The sequence below is a fragment of the Mesoplodon mirus genome (assembly GCF_964341445.2).
Source record: "Mesoplodon mirus genome assembly, chromosome: 16".
Lineage (NCBI taxonomy): Eukaryota > Metazoa > Chordata > Mammalia > Artiodactyla > Ziphiidae > Mesoplodon > Mesoplodon mirus.
Window position 1 is genome coordinate 75,680,522 of NC_138992.1, and position 19,082 is coordinate 75,699,603.

The window sequence follows — 19,082 nt, forward strand, 5'->3', positions numbered from 1 at the left end:
TCAGTGATTTTTCACATGTTTTTCTCTCACACTACAAGCCCCGCAGGGGTGGGCAGGGGACCGTGCTTATTGTTACTACCCAGAGACCCAGCTCTGCTGCTTGGGATGCCCTGATAATCAGCTCTTTTTTATCACTTCAGTCTGTTGGCTTCCTAGTCACTCTCCTTCATTCATTAAAGGATTTGGTTCTACTGTAGTGTAACAGGAGCATATCTCTTCGTATAAATTAGGTATCTGTTTAGTTGGGCTGAGCCACTGGGGTTGCATTTGTAGAGTAGTGGCACCACCCATAATCGGTAGTGGGGCGAGTGTGTTGGTGGTGGGTGAAATGCAGGCTTACTTATCCTTGGTGGAGATAAAGAACCTGTGGTCAGTGCCACGCGTGTGACTTCTTAGCAGTCTTCATAAGGATATAGAATAATCCTTTACTGGTGTAAGATTAATCACTCATTTTATTGAGAAGGTATTTTAGAGCTAGTTCCCAGGAATAGGGTCCTTGCTTTAAAGAAGCTTGCCGTTCAGTAGAGGTGAGAACTCTGTAAAGAAACATCACAATATATGCAGCGTAGAAGCGCACGTGGAGTACGCAGTCAGCACGGCTAACAGCAGGATTGTGTGATTAACTTTGTGAAAGACTGTGGTGGGGGCAGGGGGAGGGTGACCACAGCCAACCAAGGAAGGAGGCTCCAGGCTGGGGAACAGCCCTCACGAAGGCTCAGAGACTCGAAAGGGCTAGTTTTGTTCAGGAAGTTAGGCAGGGTGGTATCTGGGAGTGACAAGCTGCGGAGGGGTGGGAAAGGGTGGGGAGGCTGAGGGTGGAGAGGAAGCAGCCACGCAGTGTCTGCTGTTTTCCTGGATGTTACCATCGTGGTTAGAGACTCGAGAAGATGGAATTGGACCGTCTGGGTTTGAGTCCTCACTCATTACCCTGTGACATTACTGAAGCCCTTAATTCTTAGTTTTCTTGTCTATAAAGTGAGGACGATGATAGTATCTACTGTAAAGGATTCTTGTGAGGATCCAATGAAAACGTTTCATTTAGTAAAGTGTTTAGAACAGTCGCCTGGGACAGAGTAAATCCTTATGAACGGTGGCCGCTGCTATAAGGCTCATCCTGACCCTGGTTGGTGTCCCGGAGCAGAAGGGTTGAGAACAGCCTCCCTGAGGGCAGTGGGAGGGTATATGGGGGGGGGGGGGTCAGGGAGGTGGGGAGCCGGTTGAGAAAGTCCAGAGTCAGCGAGGGCTTGAGTAGCCACAGGAATAGGGGTAGGTAGCATAGATAACGCGTCAGAACCAAGCAGACGTGGATCGTTACTGACGTTTATGGATCTGTGAGGAAGACGGAAGACGTAGGACAGTGGGTGAGCGTCGGCTCCATCGACAGAGAGGAGCGGAAATGGACAGCGAGTTTCAGGTGGCAGGGCGGATTCCAGAGGGGTTGCGTGAGAACTCGGGGCCAGGGAGTGATTCAGGCTGGGTTCGGTGGTCGGCAGTGGTGCCTCTACAGCCCCGGGGGGCGGTGACTGGCCTCAGCCCTGCCCAGCACTGTCCTGTGAGGCCCCTGTGGTGTGAGCACCGTGTTACCCGTCGCTGAGGAAGAATGACCACGATCTTCGCTGTTTAAAACGGCACAGACGTATTATTTCACGTTCGTGGGCACGGCTCGGCTGGGTCCTCCGCTTCACGGTCTCTCACAAGACTCCAGTGAAGGTCTCGGCCCGGGTGGGGTCTTGTCTGAGGCTCAGCAGGAATGATCCGCTTCCGAAAGCTCGCTATGGTTGTCAAGAGCCGGCCGGTTCCTCGCAGGCTGTCGGACTGATGCCCTCAGCTTCTTGTGGGCTGTTGGCTTCGGTTTCTTGCCACGTGGGCCTCTCCCTATGACAGCGCGTTCCATGGAAGCTGGCAAGAGGGAGGTCACGGTCCTGAGTAGCCATCATGTAAGTGACACCCCATCACCTTGGCCGAATCTCAGTGGTTAAAGCAGGTCACAGGCTCCGCCCACGTCCAAGGGGACTTGGGGAAGCCGCGGGGCTGGCTCAGAGGCCCAGTGCTATGGGCACCATTTTATTCCCGTCTTACAAAAGAAGAAACTGAAACCGTTAAGCATGCAAGTAGTGGGGCCGTTATATTTTAAGGACTGAAAAACGGCTCTACGCTTTGACAGTGTCGGGGAGTTCTTTGGGGACTTTTGTCTGGTGTCTTTTTAATGCAGTGCTGTAGGTCAAGGTCACGTGCTTGGGGTTCAGTGAATGTGCAGGTGGGAAGAGAAGCTGAGTAGAGATTACTCTTTCAGAAGGTAATGTTAAAAGGAAGAGCACATAACCGTTTTTATAGTCACATTGAATTATTTCTCTCTATAATCAGAAATTTTTCTTTTCCAGTTCACTGAGTTTAACCAGTAATGCCATTCAGTTGCCAATATCAAGCAAAGCAAACATAAGCCACTTTTAATCTGCTTTTTAAGAAAAGTGGTAATCCTTTTCACAGTGCCTGACGGTAAGTCACAGTTCCTGCCTTGATAACGGGGTTTTGATCTAATGCATTTAAAATAGCGATTTTGGAAACAATTTTAAAGCCTTATTTGTTTTTTCTTCCCTCATAATTCTGCTCTAAGCTCATGTGGAGAGAGCGTAAAGAAAGATAACTACTAGTTTCTGGAAATGTATTTATCGCCATCTTTCATCACTTACATTGATATTGGGGGTTTTTACCTCCAGTTGTTAACAATAGAACGCTAGCTCTGGACATCTGTCCCTTTTATTTATAGACGAGGAAGCTTTATTTTATACATGGGGTTTTGACTTGGACAACTAGGTAATGGCAGGGTTGTTTTAAATATTCTGATTCCCAGACCTGTGCACTTTCTGCTGTTCCACAAAGCGATGAACTGTTAGGGCCAGAGTTTCTTCCGTCAAGTGTTTCTAACTCAGCGTGGAGGTGGAACGCAGAGTAAGAGGCACCTGGTGGAAGGGATAGGGGCTCCCCTTATTTGCCGTTAGTAAGTCTAACCTTAAGACTTTTTCATTGTTACAAGGAAGAAGCAGGGGGAGAACTTTTGGAGTTAGGAAGATGTTGGACCAAATTTTTAATTTTAATTTTTCTTCCTGACGTCGGGTGGTCCATGAGAGCAGTGTGAAATGTACACCACAGTGTTCTAACTACTGTCCTCTTTCTTCCTCAGAACAAATTGTTTTTCTTTATGATAGAAGTTACGCTTCTCATTAGCCTCATTACTGTTCATTTTTGTTTTTTAAGCAACAAGTTTACTGAATTGTCCAGTTAGCCGTTCTAGACATCAAAACCTATTCTGTTTTTTTGTTGCTTATGTAGTATAACTGTGCTCTGTCTTACACGAGCATAATTGTCTTTGTACTTGCGTTTGTAAATTGACCACTTTTCTTGTCTGTTTCTTTCAGTAATCGTATCAGAGTGAGGTATAAGCTCACAGAATCCAGAGAAATCATCATGAAGTTGTATGTATTTCTGGTGAACACTGGAACCACCCTGACATTTGACACTGAACTTACAGTGCAAACGTGAGCTGGGTTTCATGGATTCTCATCAGTTTTGCATTTTGTACATGTAAAAAGTTAAAGATTTGATTTTGAGAATACTATTCCTTTATTAAGTAAGAGTAGCAGTATGGCAAGTCTTAAGTTTTTTTATCCTCAGCATATTACGTATACAGTTGTCATCTTTCTCTAAAGTGCTAATGATAAATTTGTTAAGTGGTGCTTTGTTCTGTTTGCGTGACTATATTTTTCAGAGTAAACATACTGATTTCAAACCAAAGCTCAGGATGCTGCTGAGGGGGTTATTGCTAGCTACATAAAGCAGCATGTACCAGTCCTATGGTTTTTCGTCATTGTTATTATTATTTTATGTGAATAGAGTCAATAGTGTTTGTTTTGTTTGCTAATGATAGAGTAAAATTTCGAATTAATCTTATTTTTTTAATGGAATTATGAAATTATTTTTTGAAAGTTCTCGTTTTTATAAAATCTGATTTGACCTGTAAAGGAATGGTTTTTTGAAAGATTAGGAAAAGGAAGCAGTTTTCATACGGTGTAGACTTCATGTGTTTTGTGTAATGTGATGTGGAAATTTTAACACACATCCTTTGTTCTGAGGATTTCAACAGACCTGGTGCCAATTTGAGCATGTTCCTTTGCTACGTTATATAAAGATCACAAAAATAAATGTTTCTACTGCCTGCATTTCATAGGCTCACTTTTAGGTGTGGGACACGGGTGATCGCTGACCTTCTAGTTATTTATAATTGGCTGGTTGATTATGGAATCCAGCTGCAGAAACAAGAAGCTTGTAGTTTTTACTACTGTTTTTGGGGAAATTTTTAGAGTGAAATTCATTTATCTGTCAGGTATTTTTACATAGTGCCACTTGGATAATGAAAACAGTTGTCATTGGGCAGATGTAAGTAGCTGATGTTTTGGCCCCCGTGCCCCGCCTCTTTTAAAGTGTGGCTGACCTGAAGCATGCCGTCCACAGCAAGTACAAGATCGCTGTTCAGCACCAGGTGTTGGTGGTCAACGGGGGAGAGTGCATGGCTGCAGACCGGAGAGTGTGTACCTACAGCGCCGGGACGGTAGGTGCCCGGGCCTCCCTTCCACGCAGGCGCGCTCCAGCCTCACGGGGCTCGGGGCTCGCGGTCGCAAGGAACGGGTATCTGATTGGTGTATGGCGGGCAGTGTGCACGTTCAGTATTTGTAACATTTTACTTCCTTTTTTTTTTTTTTGTTTTGCACTTTTACTTCTGTAGGACACAAATCCAATTTTTCTTTTTAACAAGGAAATGATCTTATCTGAACGTCTACCTGCTATTCCTAAAACTACCTTTTCAACAGAAAATGACATGGAAATAAAAGTTGAAGAGTCCCTTATGATGCCTGCGGTTTTTCACACTGTTGCTTCAAGGACACAACTTGCAGTGGTAATTTGTAATATTTATTTATATCTAGTACAGTTTAAAATTAAAAATTGGCATTATTTAACAGAATAATGTCTTATTCACATGCTTGGTAATGTTTTTGTGGACTATTAGCTTACTAGGCATTGACGAATGATCTAAAAAATTGATTGCTTCTAAAAGCATTCAAGTCTTGGGCTTCCCTGGTGGTGCGGTGGTTAAGAATCCGCCTGCCAATGCCAGGGACACGGGTTCGAGCCCTGGTCCAGGAAGATCCCACATGCCACGGAGCAACTAAGCCCATGCGCCACAACTACTGAGCCTGAGCTCTAGAGCCCGCGAGCCACAACTACCGAGCCCACGTGCCTAGAGCCCATGCTCCGCAACAAGAGAAGCCACCGCAGTGAGAAGCCCGCGCACACAATGAAGAGTAGCCCCTGCTCGCTGCAACTAGAGAAAGCCCGTGCGCAGCAACAAAGACACAATGCAGCCAAAAATTAATAAATACAAAATAAATAAATTCATTAAAAAATAAAAGCATTCAAATCTAAATAGCAGAGTAGTCTAAATTATAGAAGAAACATGCCAAAAACATGAAAAATAACAAACTTTGAAAAAATATTTTGTGATTACTTTGTCTGGTTTTTAAATTTCAGGCATGTGCTTTGTAAGTCATCCTACGTTTGCAAACAGTTACAGGCTCTTAGAGTGGAACAACTGTCTTAAACATGGTTTGTTTACTCTTTCCTAGATGATGGTGTGCAGATAATGACTTCAGGACATTGCTTTGATCAGTGCAGTACTTATGTTTGAGTAGACAGACGTAGGCACAGAGAGCTTAAAGAACTCTTAAGATTGTGACTCTTTCTCTCATATCCATATTTAGGTCCTGGAGGAGCACCCAGTTTCTTCCTAATACATACCTCTTGTGTCGCTACTTGCAGTCCCCATGCATTGTTTCCCAGTCATTTGGTTTATTTTTTGTTTTTTTGTTTTTGTTTTTTTGTGTTTGTTTTTGACTTGCTGGTACTTTACTGTAATACTGGCTGTAAGCTGTCAGTCGTGGGACACATTTTGCTTTCAGACATAAAAAAAATGTTATCTTTTAGAATCAACTGAAAAAGAGTATTTACCTTTTATAAAAATAAATTAATGAAATAAACTATTAAGTAGTAATATTTGCGATCTTTAAAGAAATTTCAGAGCAGGTTGTTTTAATGTAAGTACATACATTTGTGAAACTATACCATTTTTCACACAGGATACAACATAAAAAGAGAATAACCCCATCTTTCTGGAATATGCTTAATAAACATTAAAGAGTCTGGAAATAATTTTTAGAAAGCAAAATTATTTTTAAAAAGACAAACTCTTTAAACGGAATTTATGTAATAGAGTCCTTTAGATTTGTTTTCTGATTATTGGTCTATAAATAAATTAATAAAACTAATAAAGATAGGTTACACAGTTGCATGCCACTTAAAAAGTAATAGTTTTGATTGAATTGAAAAATATAGATACTACCATGCTAATAGAAAAATGTAATATTAGATATAAAAGTTGAAGGCTAACCAAATAGGATGTATAATTGTTAAGTGATAAGAGTAAGAAATCAAAAGAACAAATAAAACTTGATAAAAGGATTTAAAAATCAAACAGATGAAATGAGAGAGAGGATTAGTGTAGCAGCAAACGATCTTTGCATTATCTGGTGATGCCAGGTGGCATCAGGTTAAAGATTGTAAAGGTTTAATCCAGGCGTGGATTAAGTCAAGTAGGAAAGAGAAGGGGGTATAATGAGTAGCAGAGAAGAGCTAGGAATGGATACTATCTTCATTAAACTAGCAAAAATCTAGATAGGATATAATAGAAATAATAAAGTGAATACTAAACATAAAAGAGTGAGATTAATACAGTCCAGTATTTGGTTATTAATTAGCCAACTTTTCTCTTATTAAAAGAAATTTTATGGTATGATCAAAACAGAAAACAACTATGCCATCACAAGAAATACTGCTAAAACAGGTTGCTAAAGTATGAGAAGAAAGATATGCACGGAACTAGTAGATAGTGGTTGTTAAAAGCATTCAACAGAAAAAAGTGAAATTAATAATAAAAGATTTAATTTATGAAAAAGACAAGCCACATCTGTATTTGCCTGTCAACACAGGCTAAAGATAACAATATTAATCCCAGGAGAACTTTTAACATAATGACGTACGTCAGTGTTCATAGCAAATGGTGGAAACAGCTCAAATGTCCAAGCGGATGGATACACAAAATGTGGTATATTTGTACAGTGGGATATCATTCAGCCTTCAACAGGAAGGAAATTTGTGATATGAGCTACAAAATGGAGGAACCTCGAAGACAGTATACTAAGTGGAATAAGCCAGACACGAAAGGACAAATAGCGTATCATTCCAGTTATATGAGGTCCCTAGAATAGTCAAATTCATAGAGACAGACAGGAGAATAGATGTTACCAGGGACCGAAGAGTGAGGGGAATGTTGAGTTAATGGTTTAATGGATGCAGAGTTTCAGTTTGGGATGATGAAAGAATCCTGGAGATGGGTGGTGGTGATGGTTGCCCAGCAACGTGAATGAGTTCATGGTACTGAGCCATACACTTAAAGATGGGTTGAAACGGTAAAATTTATGTGTGTTTCACCACAAAAATTTTTAAGGGAGATTTTAATACATTTCTCTCATAATCAGAAGGATCTTGTGGACTAGATTGAATTCTCTGAATCCTAAAAATATAGAATATACCTTTTTCCTTATAGATAAAAACCCAGAAGAGTATCAAAAGACTAATATATTAATAGCAAAAAGCAGATGTTATGGGGATGCAAGGATGGTTCAATATTTGGATATGTATTAATATAATTAATTGCCTCAATCACTAATACTTTACAGGAGAAAACATAGAGCATCATATTAATGTTGTCTGGAAGAGGCATGTGTTAAAATTCAGCAGCTGTTCCTGATTAATTAAATAGCCCTAGAAGGGAGCAAAATAAATGTAACACAGACTTGACCAAATACAAAAAGATAATCAGCTTTCAAGTAAGTGAAAAGCTAGAGTCACTTGCATAAATCAGAATAAACCTGTTCAGTATTCTTTTGGAACTTCTGGGAAATATACTGAAATAAAAAAAATCAAGTAAGTGGTGAAGTTAATGGAAAAGAAGTGAAAAACATCCATTTTAGGTGATATGATTGCATATTTGGGAAATTTGAGAGAATTTAATAAAAACCCACTGGAAGGAATTGTAAGGTTGATTGGGTGTTTGATAAATACATAAACATCATTCCTATTTCTCTGTATTGGCACTACTTTAGAATAGAAATGGGAAATATATTGCATTCTCAATAGCAACAACAACAAAAGTCTATAAGGTTCCAGAACATAAAAACTTATTATGTTTTTAATCTCTAAAAAAAATTTTATTTTATAATGGAACATAGTTTATTAACAATAAAACATAATCAAATGAAAAGATATATTCTTAATGTTCATGATCATATTCTAATTACTATCTGTTCACTAGCTTAATTAGTTAATTGCTATGATGAAGCATTTTTGCTTTGGGGGGTGAGGGAAATTTGGTTGTTTTGTTTGTTTTATTTGTTGTGCATAAAATGGATATTAAGTTTGCTTGGAAGGATCACTGTCCAGGAATAGCTAAGAAAGTGATGAGAAAGAAGAATGGGAAGTGGAGGGAAGAATGTACCTCTCAGATTGTAACATTCACCCAAAGCTACTCTAACCAAGATAGAGACCCACAGTCAAACTGTCCATCACGTCAGCAATTAGAGGTTCGGTCTTTTTTTTTTTTTTTGCTCCACCACTGGGTTTGTGGGATCTTAGTTCTCCCACCAGGGATCAAACCTGGGCCCCCAGCAGTGGGAGCGCGGAGTCCTAACCACTGGATACCAGGGAAGTCCCGAGCCTCTTGTCTTTTAACCATCTAGAGCGTGGTCTCCAGAGTCACATTTCCCAGTTACTTGTGTGACCTTGGACTGTTGTCTTTACTGCTAGTGAAATTAATAATAGAGTGTTGTTTATTGATAAACATTTGAAAATGGACATATCACAATTATACATTCATAATTACTAGTGCAGTTTCACAAAGTGAACACAAATTTTAAAATACAGTGTCACCCCAAAAGCCCTACTTCATGCTTTCTCCCTTTCAGGACCCATTATTTCTTTCATGAAGTTAACCAATATCCTGACTCCTAAAACGGTTTGTTTTCTTTTGTGTCTGGCCTCTTGGACTCAGCAGTATGTTCCTGAGACTTGTTCATGTAATTGCGTGTGTTAGTGGTTTGTATTCATTGCTGTGTAGTATTCCACCATAGAAAGTTCACAGTTTTACTTTTGATGGTTGTTGCTGCGTTGCCCTGCGTGGACCTCTGGCCGCATTTACTCCCAGGAGCAATGAGTTCCTCCTCATTATCACGGCAACAAGCAGGAACCAGAAACGGAAACTTTCATGTAACAGTGCTTCCTTTGAAATGAGTTCAGAGCACATTCACACATGTACATAAGTACACATATGCAGACATGCACACAAACATTACCTTCTTTTACCGATTATTTCTTCTTTTCCAATATAGGAAATGTATGAAGTTGCCAAGAAACTTTGCTCTTTCTGTGAAGGTCTGGTCCATGATGAACATCTTCAACACCAAGGCTGGGCTGCAATCATGGCCAATCTGGAGGATTGTTCAAATTCCTACCAAAAGCTACTTTTCAAATTTGAAAGTATTTATTCGAATTATCTGCAGTCCGTAGAGGACATCAAGTTAAAACTTACTCAGTATGTATGCCATTAAAATGGATAATAAGATGTTTGTTTAAAATACCTTTGCAATTTATCAGTAGTTTTAGTAACAGTAATTTCGCTTCTAGTAGGCCATATATTTATTATAATTGAGGTTCATGTTTTTGAGACTTTTATGCTGACTTTTATGGACTGTAAAATTTTTTAAATTATGGACAGTTTTATCCTCCATATATTTTATGGATCTGCCATGTTTCTTTTTCTTGTATTTTCTCAAAATACTTTTGAAATCACTTAGAAACCAGGAACCTTTGTCTCTTGCCTTGCTACCAGTTTTACAATAAAGTAAAGCAAAATGCAGAAATAACAATCTAATGGGAGTGGAAAAGTTTTCAAACATTAGGCAGTCAAGGAAAACTCTATTTTTCTTTTTAAATATTGCCATATGATGAAGGCTTGCTGAGGTGGAAAAAAGCCTTTGTGTTCTGGTTCTCATTTAGATGTTTTTCTGGTTCTTTGCATATAAGCCCATCTGATACCCATTGGTTCTTTTTTAAGAGGGCTATAATGAATGTAAAACAGCACGGCAATAATTCCACACAAATGTAGCCCTTTGTTGTTTGTGTGTTTGTGCTTTCAGTGTTTTGTATTCATTTTTTTGGTTCTTCTTAAATTTTTTATTTAACTAGAGTTGGAGGGAAGTATCATTTTCTTTTTCTTCTTTCAAGTGAGCTTTATTAATTCAAGTTTCTCTATTTTGTGGTATGAATATTTAGAACATTTTGGCCTTAAGTGGACAGTGGGATGCATCTTGGGAAGGAAGGAATGATTAATGAAGACTGGAAAGAGCATTTAAAATTTTTTATAACCTGAAATTTCAAGTAACTGTTTTTTGGGGGGTGGGTAGTTCTCTCAGATGTTAATTTAATGTAGGATCCTGAATCATTTTACATAGTTTTTACAGAAGTCAAACCATCAAGATTTGATCTTTTCCCCATGTTTTTTTGACAGCATACATCCATCTACCTGTTTATTTTCAGGGAGTGACGAATGCAAGAGTTAACCTTAATCCCTAATAAGAGTGTTAATTTTATGCGTTGCTTTCAATATATCAAAAATGTTTTGTCTTTAAGCTAATCGAACATTAAACTTTCTGTGGTAAATCTTTTTTATAAGTTCCAATTTTTTATACCTTAAGGTTTGTTAAAAACCAAGTGTCCACATGTCTAGTGTAAACTTGCTATCTTTACTTTAGAGGGTGTTTCAGTGTGTGAACGATATCCTCCTTCTCTCTGTCTTCTTTTAAAGAGCACCTCATGGGCTACTTAGATGCATGTAGTGTTAACAGAGAGGTGGTGAGATTTCTGTGTGTGATAATAACATATTATTTCTTTCAAAACGCTAACCTCTGACTAGAGCAGTCCCATTATTTTACTGACAGGTCTCTTGTACTTTAAGTTTAGGAACTGCGGTTTCAGTCATGGCCAAGATTCCACTGTTGGAGTGCCTAACCAGACATAGTTACAGGGAATGTTTGGGAAGACTGGATTCCTTGCCTGAACGTGAAGGCTCAGAAGAGGCCGATATGAAAACCTCCACTGAACTGGTGCTCTCTCCCGATATGCCTGCAACAATGAACAAACCCTCCTTAACCTCATTTCACAAGTCCGTGGAACATGTAGCCCCAGACACCACAGATGCCGAAAGTGGAAAAGAAATGAGGGAACCTTGTCCAAGTCCTGTCCAGCAGGACGAAGCTGCAGTAGATGCTAAAGACGGTGACCTGCCTTTTTTTAATGTTTCTTTGTTAGACTGGATCAATGTGCAGGATAGGCCTAATGACGTGGAATCGCTGGTCAGGAAGTGCTTTGATTCCATGAGCAGGGTAAGAGTCCTCTGATTTTTCTTGTCATTTAACCACTTGAGATTATGTTACCTGTACTACATATTTTCTGTACAGTAATGGGAGAAGGGGCGGGGGTCATACCGTGTTATAGCGGAAATAATGAGCCTTGGAATAAAACTTTACAACCATATCTAAGACTTCGGACCAATCAAATCATTTAATGCATAACCTTATTTATGAACTGATAGTAAATTTGGGAAGATTATTAGAAGTAATATAGGTAAAGTCTCTATGCAGTGCCGAGCCTTGAGGTGTCCACTCCAATGGGGATGGTCTTGGTGGTGGTGGTACTTTGAAATTTTTTTCCCCTGATCCTGTAATATTACTTGGACTTTTTAATATCTCCTATCCTCTAATTTGTCCCTACAGTTAGGCTCTTTGATCTACTAGGTAAAACTTGAACAGTCTTGCTGGTTTTCATTATTGTGCCTTGAGTACTGAGCATTCTCTACAAGTAAATCTACAAGTAAATGGGTAAAATGATAACATTTGGCCATCGCTGTTTCTTACATTAACTTAATAATGATTCATATGTTCACATTTACAGATGCTGTAGAACTTTCAAGCTTTTGGGGGGAAAATATTAATGATATAATTTTGTTTTTATCTATAACAGTTTTTTACACTAAGAATGATTGACGTTCGATGAAATACACAAGTCTGGAGTGGTTAGTTCACGGGAGTGACCAACATCCAAAGGCAGATACATTGAACCTTTCCACCTCCCAGAAAACCTCCATGGGCCTCTTTTGCATCACTCCCTCCGCCTCCCCCACCCCGAGCCCCCCCCGCCCCAGGGAACTCGTCTCTGAGGTTTAAAAGAAGTAATTTTAGATACAGTATCTGCCTGAGATATTTTAAAATTCAAAACCTAGACATTGTGTTTTTAGTTTTAGTTTGTAACTATAGTGACTTGTGTTTTGGATTAAGTTCTCCCCCAAGTACACTTATAAAAACTTCTAAATCTGGGGAATAAATCTGGAATAAACCTCTTCAGATCTGATCAGTAAGTGGATAGAAAATCTTTGAGGCCTGAGAGGAAGTTGTTGAGGCACATGCGTCAGTGATGCAGACCATATGAAACAATATTTTGAAGGCTGCTGTTGTCTAAAGATGATGGGCAGAATACTTAAACTTTTCTCAAAGGTAAACTTTTGACTCAGTTGGAAAAGAGACTTATTAATCTTCGGTTGGTTATTGGGGGAAAGGCAGCACACTGTCTGGGATGCCTGGAAAACAGCAGCATTTTTTCTTGTTTAAGTTATTGGACAGTAAAAATGGAGTGCATTCTGAAGTTTATTCTTAATTCTTTCAGTACAGCCATTTCCTTGATGACATCCTTTAGGCACTTCTTTCATTTTGACCATTTATTATCTGTTGTCAAAGAATGCTTCAATTATGACATTTGCCAGGGCGGGGAAGCATGGAATATATTGTGCAAAGATTACTGCCAAAAATGAATGAAAAGTAGTGTTCCTATTCAAACTGTTGACATTTTAGTAGCCTAAAAATTCCATCTGTGATTGTGGAAAATCAACCACATGATTGTGATGGGTGATTGAAGCGTCATTTTTTATAATTCCACGTGAATCAGAGAACAGGGCTCTAGGCCACGAGAACCACTTTTTTAAAGGGCTTGCAGTTGGCTTTGTGTTTGCATGTTTAAATGAAGTCTAGCAAAGCCATAAGGTTTATTCACTTTATGTGACAAGAGAGAAGAAACAGTGATCCTTTTCTGGCTTAATAATGAAAACTCACCATAATTTATACCTGCAGAATTCAGTGAATCTTAAAGCGCTCTTCCATGCTCGTCTGTGTAGTTGTGTTGTACTCTGAGTGAGCTATGAGGTACAGAAACGGTAGAACCAGGAGCCGTGGTTTGGAGTTCGTGTTCCCTTCCCTAAAGCACTGCTGTGTTTTATGTATAGCTGTAACTCGGCCCACGTTGCATTATTTTCGCCATCTTTTTTAGCCTTTTATCATCCTCGTAGTTTATAACTAGTCAGTACTTTGGATTGGAACTGTGCGCACGTTGGACTCAGCGGGGAAATGAGGAGCTGTTCACATACGCACAGGTTTTCGTTAATATTATGTGACGCAGGCGCTGTCCGTGTTACACAACGGCTGTGTTAACGCTTCTGCGATGTTAGAAGTGCAGCTTCTTACCGACTACACTGAATTCTTGGTAACGGTAGAACAGGTCACTTGTAACTGCTTCCGTATGTTGTCTGTGAACCTAACAGTGCACCTAAAGTGAGTAATTTACAGTCCCTTTGTGGTGATCAGGGAAGACACGAAGGAGGTGGTGTTGGCTAGGCCCCTCACAGGGAGGCTGAGGTGGGCTTCAGCAGCTGGCAGGACAACCCGTGAGAACAAAGATCAAGCTAGAGAAACAGCATTTGTCCGCAGTTCAGTGTCTGTGCTCTGGGGACACGTCTGGGGGCCGAGGGAGCCGTTTCGGGATTCCAGCAGAGGACAGCTTAGTAATCACGGCCGGTGTCCGTGTGGAGGTGTCAGCGGGCAGGCAGAAACCCAGGCTGAACATTTGTGAGAAGGATGAAGGGTTGGACAGGCGTGGGGAGTTCACCTCCTTCGAAATCCTGTAAGAAACAGTAAGGATGGGCCATAGCACAGAGTCCTGCGGGATCTCGCCTGTTTGTGGAGGAGACGGAAGAGGAGCCAGACCCAGCGGAGGGGACGCCCGAAGCTGCGAGGGGTGGTCTCCCTCCCACGGGTAGGTGGGCTACACTGTGAGCCCCGGCGGAAGCCAGTGCACCGAAGACGCCAGTGTGCAGTGTTCTTCCGAGGGAAAGTGGAGCGGGGTGGAGAGAATTTGGGGGGTTCCTTGAATTACCTAAATCCCAGAAATCTTGGAGAAGTAAAGCCCGGGAACAGGAGAGATTGCAGAGTAAGAGAGTGTAGTTGATCAAGCAGCTTCCTTGAGGAGCTACAGACCGAGAATAAAGGTCTCTCCGGGAGGGAGGGAGGTTTGAAGGTGTTGCTCCGTGTTAGGGGGAAGTTGACCGATCAGACAGGTAATGACCGAAGGACGTGTTTTCGTTACTAGTTCTGCTGTACTTCATAAGACCTTGACAATAACATTTTCGGTGGGATATTGAGAATTGAACGAACTGCGGCTTGAATTGAAAGGTGTAATGCGGCTTCCCAGGTGGCGCAGTGGTTAAGAATCCACCTGCCAGTGCAGGGGACACGGGTTCGAGCCCTGGTCCGGGAGGATCCCACATGCCGCGGAGCAACTAAACCTGTGCGTCACAACTACTGAGCCTGCGCTCTAGAGCCCGTGAGCCACAACTACTGAGCCCACATGCCACAACTACTGAAGCCTGCATGCCTAAAGCCTGTGCTCCGCAACAAGGGAAGCCACCACAATGAGAAGCCCGTGCACCGCAGCAAAAAGTAGCGCCCGCGCGCAGCAGCGAAGACCCAACACAGCCAAAAATAAATTAATTTTTTTTGAAAGTTAGAAAAAATGTGTAATGCCTGGAACTAGATTCCTAGTTATGTATCCCAATATAATCAGTAATAATTGTGTTTTTTTAACGCCATAATTACCCTGTTCTTGACCTTCTTGTGGAAATATAACCTTGATTTCTCGTGCTTTTGCTTTTCTGTATTTTTCACTATTACTGTTTTTCATTAAAGCTGTGTATCAAAATAGTGTGAAATACATTTTAAGCCATTTGCTGAAAATTTCATTCGCACGTGTTTTCTTGTCATTCAGCTTGATCCACGGATCATTCGACCCTTTATAGCAGAATGCCGTCAGACTATTGCCAATCTCGATAATCAGAACATGAAGGCCATCAAGGGGCTGGAGGACCGGCTGTACGCCCTGGACCAGATGATCGCCAGCTGTGGCCGACTCGTCAACGAGCAGAAAGAACTCGCTCAGGTGCTTATCGCAGACTTCTCTCAGGAAAAGGAATTTGCGGTTTTCTAGACACATCTTTTACGTGCGCTGTCAGTTTGCTGTGCACCGTGTGTTCACTTCACCCGTGAATACTGTTAACGCGGTATTACTGGTTCCACGTAGTAAAGGAGGAGGCCGGTTCTTCCCGTTCAGGTTCGAGAACACCACGTGAGCTGAGGCTGCGAAGGGTGACAGCCGGGAGGCGGCCCGGAGACGCTGTGGGTGGCAGGGGAGACCTGCGCACGCGACAGCCCCGTGCTCGCCACCTGAGCAGCCTCCTGCTCCCTCCTGGGGAAACCGGGAACCTCAGAAAATGTAGGTCTTGTTAATGCAGTGTTCTAGGAACCCTGTTGCCAGGTTAGGTTGATGACCAGAAGAAGGTGGTGGAATCGTGGGGAGTTTTCCACGTGGTGACTGGCTGTGACTCTCGACTGCTTTGTGTGCCCCCTTCCCTGGTGAGAGCATTCTGTGAAAACAGCCTGGGGCCAAAAGAGGTCACTTTTCTAACCTTGACGCTCACACACGCGCTTTTCTGGTTCAACTTTCCCTGCCACCATTTTTCCTCTAAATGTGTTCTTTCATTAGAACATCAGAGTGGTCATTTTAATGGGTACAGATGTTTTATTTCACCTGCGTGGCTGAGGACATGCAGTATCGGGTAGGTAGATAAAGTGTGTAGATAGAGCCTTGCTGAGTCCTTTTTAAACATGTTTAAAATACTTACAGCATTTTTATAGTTTACTAACTGAATTCATCTTGTAATTACCAGATTCTCTTTTTCTGTCTCTTGATTTTGGATCCGGCCCCCTTACTGTGAACTGAATTTCTTTATCTTGTGTTTGCACCGAATGGAGCCCTCCCAGTGTAATGCTAAAATAGATGTGATACTGGGTGTCCTCGGTTGATTCCTGATCTGTAGAAAATGATCAACGCTTCACCATTACAGTGTTCGTAGTAGGTTTTTTTTCCTCCTTGTTTTAATAGAAACCCTTTATCAGATTAAGAAAGGTACGTTCTACTTCTAATCTTGGACCATCCTTGGATTCTTGGAATAAGCGCAATGTGGTCATAGTATATTGTCTTTTTAATGTATTAGCTGTATTCCTTTTAAGGAATACATACATCCTTGACGTATTAAAGTCTATCATATGTTAAAATATCCTTTAGTATTTCCTTCCAGGGGCAAATTCAGGTTTTATCATTTGAAAATCCTTTGTTTCTGAAGGATATTTTCTCTTAATAGAGAATTCTAGGCTGTTACTGATTTACTTGTAGCACTTTGCCTTTGGTTTGGGTTTTAGAGTTTGACTGTGATACGGTGAGGTGTGGCTTTCTTTGTATTTCTCCTGCATTGGGCTTGTACTTCATGAATTGTGGATTGATGCCATATTTTTCTTGGATTCAGTAAAAAACAATTGAAAACCTATTAAGATTTTATCAAAGGAGAATAAAGCAGTAAGTTACTTTTTAAAAATAGATTAAATTACAGAAAAAGCATAGCCATGGTTAGGCACGCAGCATATTGGAAGAAAAATAAGATATAAAATAATTACTAAAATTATCTTACTTTCAGATATTGAATCATCTCGACTTTTTTTTAACACACATCATTTAAACTTAAGTATTTTCATGATATTTAGAAAAAACATGAAACAGAAAAGAGAGAGAGACCTACCAGAAAGTAAGAAGACACACTTGCTGTCCTTTGTTGGTTGTGTGGTTGAGCCCTACAAGGATAATTGCCTGTAGTAGCAAGTGTGACAGCGAGATGGGTGTGCAGATCCTAACACTTCTATAACATGGTAACTAGTGAGTCGAGTAGGGAAAAAACCTGTGAATCCAGTGAAATACTCAGCAAGATGTCTCATCAAGATGTCTTTGGACTTTTTTTTTTAAGTGTTTGCTCTTGGCTTTGGCACATCTGACTGAATTAATCTATAGCCTAAAAACAATCCCTGCCTAACAAAAAGATGGAAGGTTCACCTGTGAAAATAAATAAGGATAGCTAAGAAAAAAGTGTGATAATTACTTTTCCTATGAAACAATAAGATATACTGTAGAAGTCATTGTTCTAAAGATAATGAGCACAGATCAGTGGAACAAAGTATATAATAGCCCAGAAACACCGGAGGAAGGAATGACTTTTCAGCGAGTAGTGCAGAGTCGATTGATTGATTTTTATTGGGGGAAGTGTATAATATGCTACTGAATATCATTGATTAGATTAAATCTGTTGTTAGTTTTCATGGGGCTTAAAGTCAGTGCCCCTGTTTTCACCTGTGCTCTGACTGAACTGTGGTGTAACAGGAGTTTACACTCATAGGTTCTAGTTCTGATTTGCCTGCTGTGTCCTTGGATATGTTGCTTTAGCTTCCTGGGTCTCATTTATTTTTCTAGCACGAAAATGGAACAGAATTAGATGAGCATAAATTTCTTAAGAACTCTGAACTTTTGCTAGGGACACACCTACTACACTCAGAAAAGTCGGAGATTTTAAAATCTTATCTGAAAGTAGTTCATGTCTAACGTAAAGCTTTTCCTCTTAAATGAATGCTCATGGTTTTCATGAAAGTTAATATCCTTTAAAATATTTTCTCCCAAAGGGATTTTTAGCTAATCAGATGAGAGCTGAAAACTTGAAGGATGCATCTGTGTTACCTGATTTGTGCCTGAGTCATGCAAATCAGTTGATGATTATGTTGCAAAATCATAGAAAACTGTTGGATATTAAACAGAAGTGCACCACTGCCAAACAAGAACTAGCAAATAACCTTCATGTCAGACTGAAGTAAGTGATTCTAGGGTGTCTAATTTGGGATGTTGAGAGTTGATTTTTTTTTTATTTCTCCCAAGTGATGGCGTAATCCTATCACCATGTTGACATACTTCACTGGTTGATTAACATGGGCTTGGATGATTTGTACAGCGTTTGTGTGTCCTGATTTCATTCTGTAGGTGGTGTTGCTTTGTGATGCTTCATGCTGATCAGGATGGAGAGAAGTTGCAGGCTCTGCTCCGCCTCGTTATAGAGCTCTTGGAGAGAGTCAAGATCGTTGAAGCTCTGAGTACAGTTCCTCAGATGTACTGCTTAGCTGCCGTTGAGGTGGTCAGGAGAAAAATGTTCATAAAACACTACAGGGAGGTATGCAGGTTGGATTGTACTTTGACTGTGCCTGAGCCTCAGTGACTTGGTGTGTGACACTAACAGAGGCTTTCCTTTTCTTAGTGGGCTGGTGCTTTAGTCAAAGACGGAAAGCGATTATATGAGGCTGAAAAGTCAAAAAGGGAATCCTTTGGGAAATTATTTAGTAAGTGTTCTTTATTAATAACTTATACTTTTTAAGAAAAAAATGCTGTTTTTATTTCATAGATATGAATAGCATTATATAGCATGAGTTGTAAAATAACCATATTGTTAATTCCTTTACACAGGGAAGTCCTTTTTAAGAAATCGTCTGTTTAGGGGATTGGACTCCTGGCACCCATCCTTTTGTGTACGTAATTTATCTTCTAATATGACTAAA

The 19,082-nt window shown here is 40.5% G+C and overlaps 1 protein-coding gene across 2 annotated transcripts in view; it reads left to right on the forward strand.

Annotated features, from left to right (window-relative positions):
* Nucleotides 1-1,237: 1,237 nt before the first annotated feature.
* Nucleotides 1,238-19,082, forward strand: part of RB1CC1 (RB1 inducible coiled-coil 1) — a 42,867-nt gene continuing 25,022 nt past the window's right edge. For both annotated transcript variants that reach the window (XM_082600984.1, XM_082600985.1), the window contains exons 1-12: nt 1,238-1,937; nt 2,382-2,496; nt 3,417-3,536; nt 4,480-4,606; nt 4,781-4,951; nt 9,555-9,757; nt 11,180-11,606; nt 15,370-15,540; nt 18,162-18,346; nt 18,514-18,700; nt 18,785-18,866; nt 18,991-19,052. In XM_082600984.1, the coding sequence (XP_082457110.1) occupies nt 3,466-3,536; nt 4,480-4,606; nt 4,781-4,951; nt 9,555-9,757; nt 11,180-11,606; nt 15,370-15,540; nt 18,162-18,346; nt 18,514-18,700; nt 18,785-18,866; nt 18,991-19,052 (1,686 nt within the window). In that variant the 5' untranslated portion in view covers nt 1,238-1,937; nt 2,382-2,496; nt 3,417-3,465. The remainder of the gene's footprint in view (nt 1,938-2,381; nt 2,497-3,416; nt 3,537-4,479; nt 4,607-4,780; nt 4,952-9,554; nt 9,758-11,179; nt 11,607-15,369; nt 15,541-18,161; nt 18,347-18,513; nt 18,701-18,784; nt 18,867-18,990; nt 19,053-19,082) is intronic.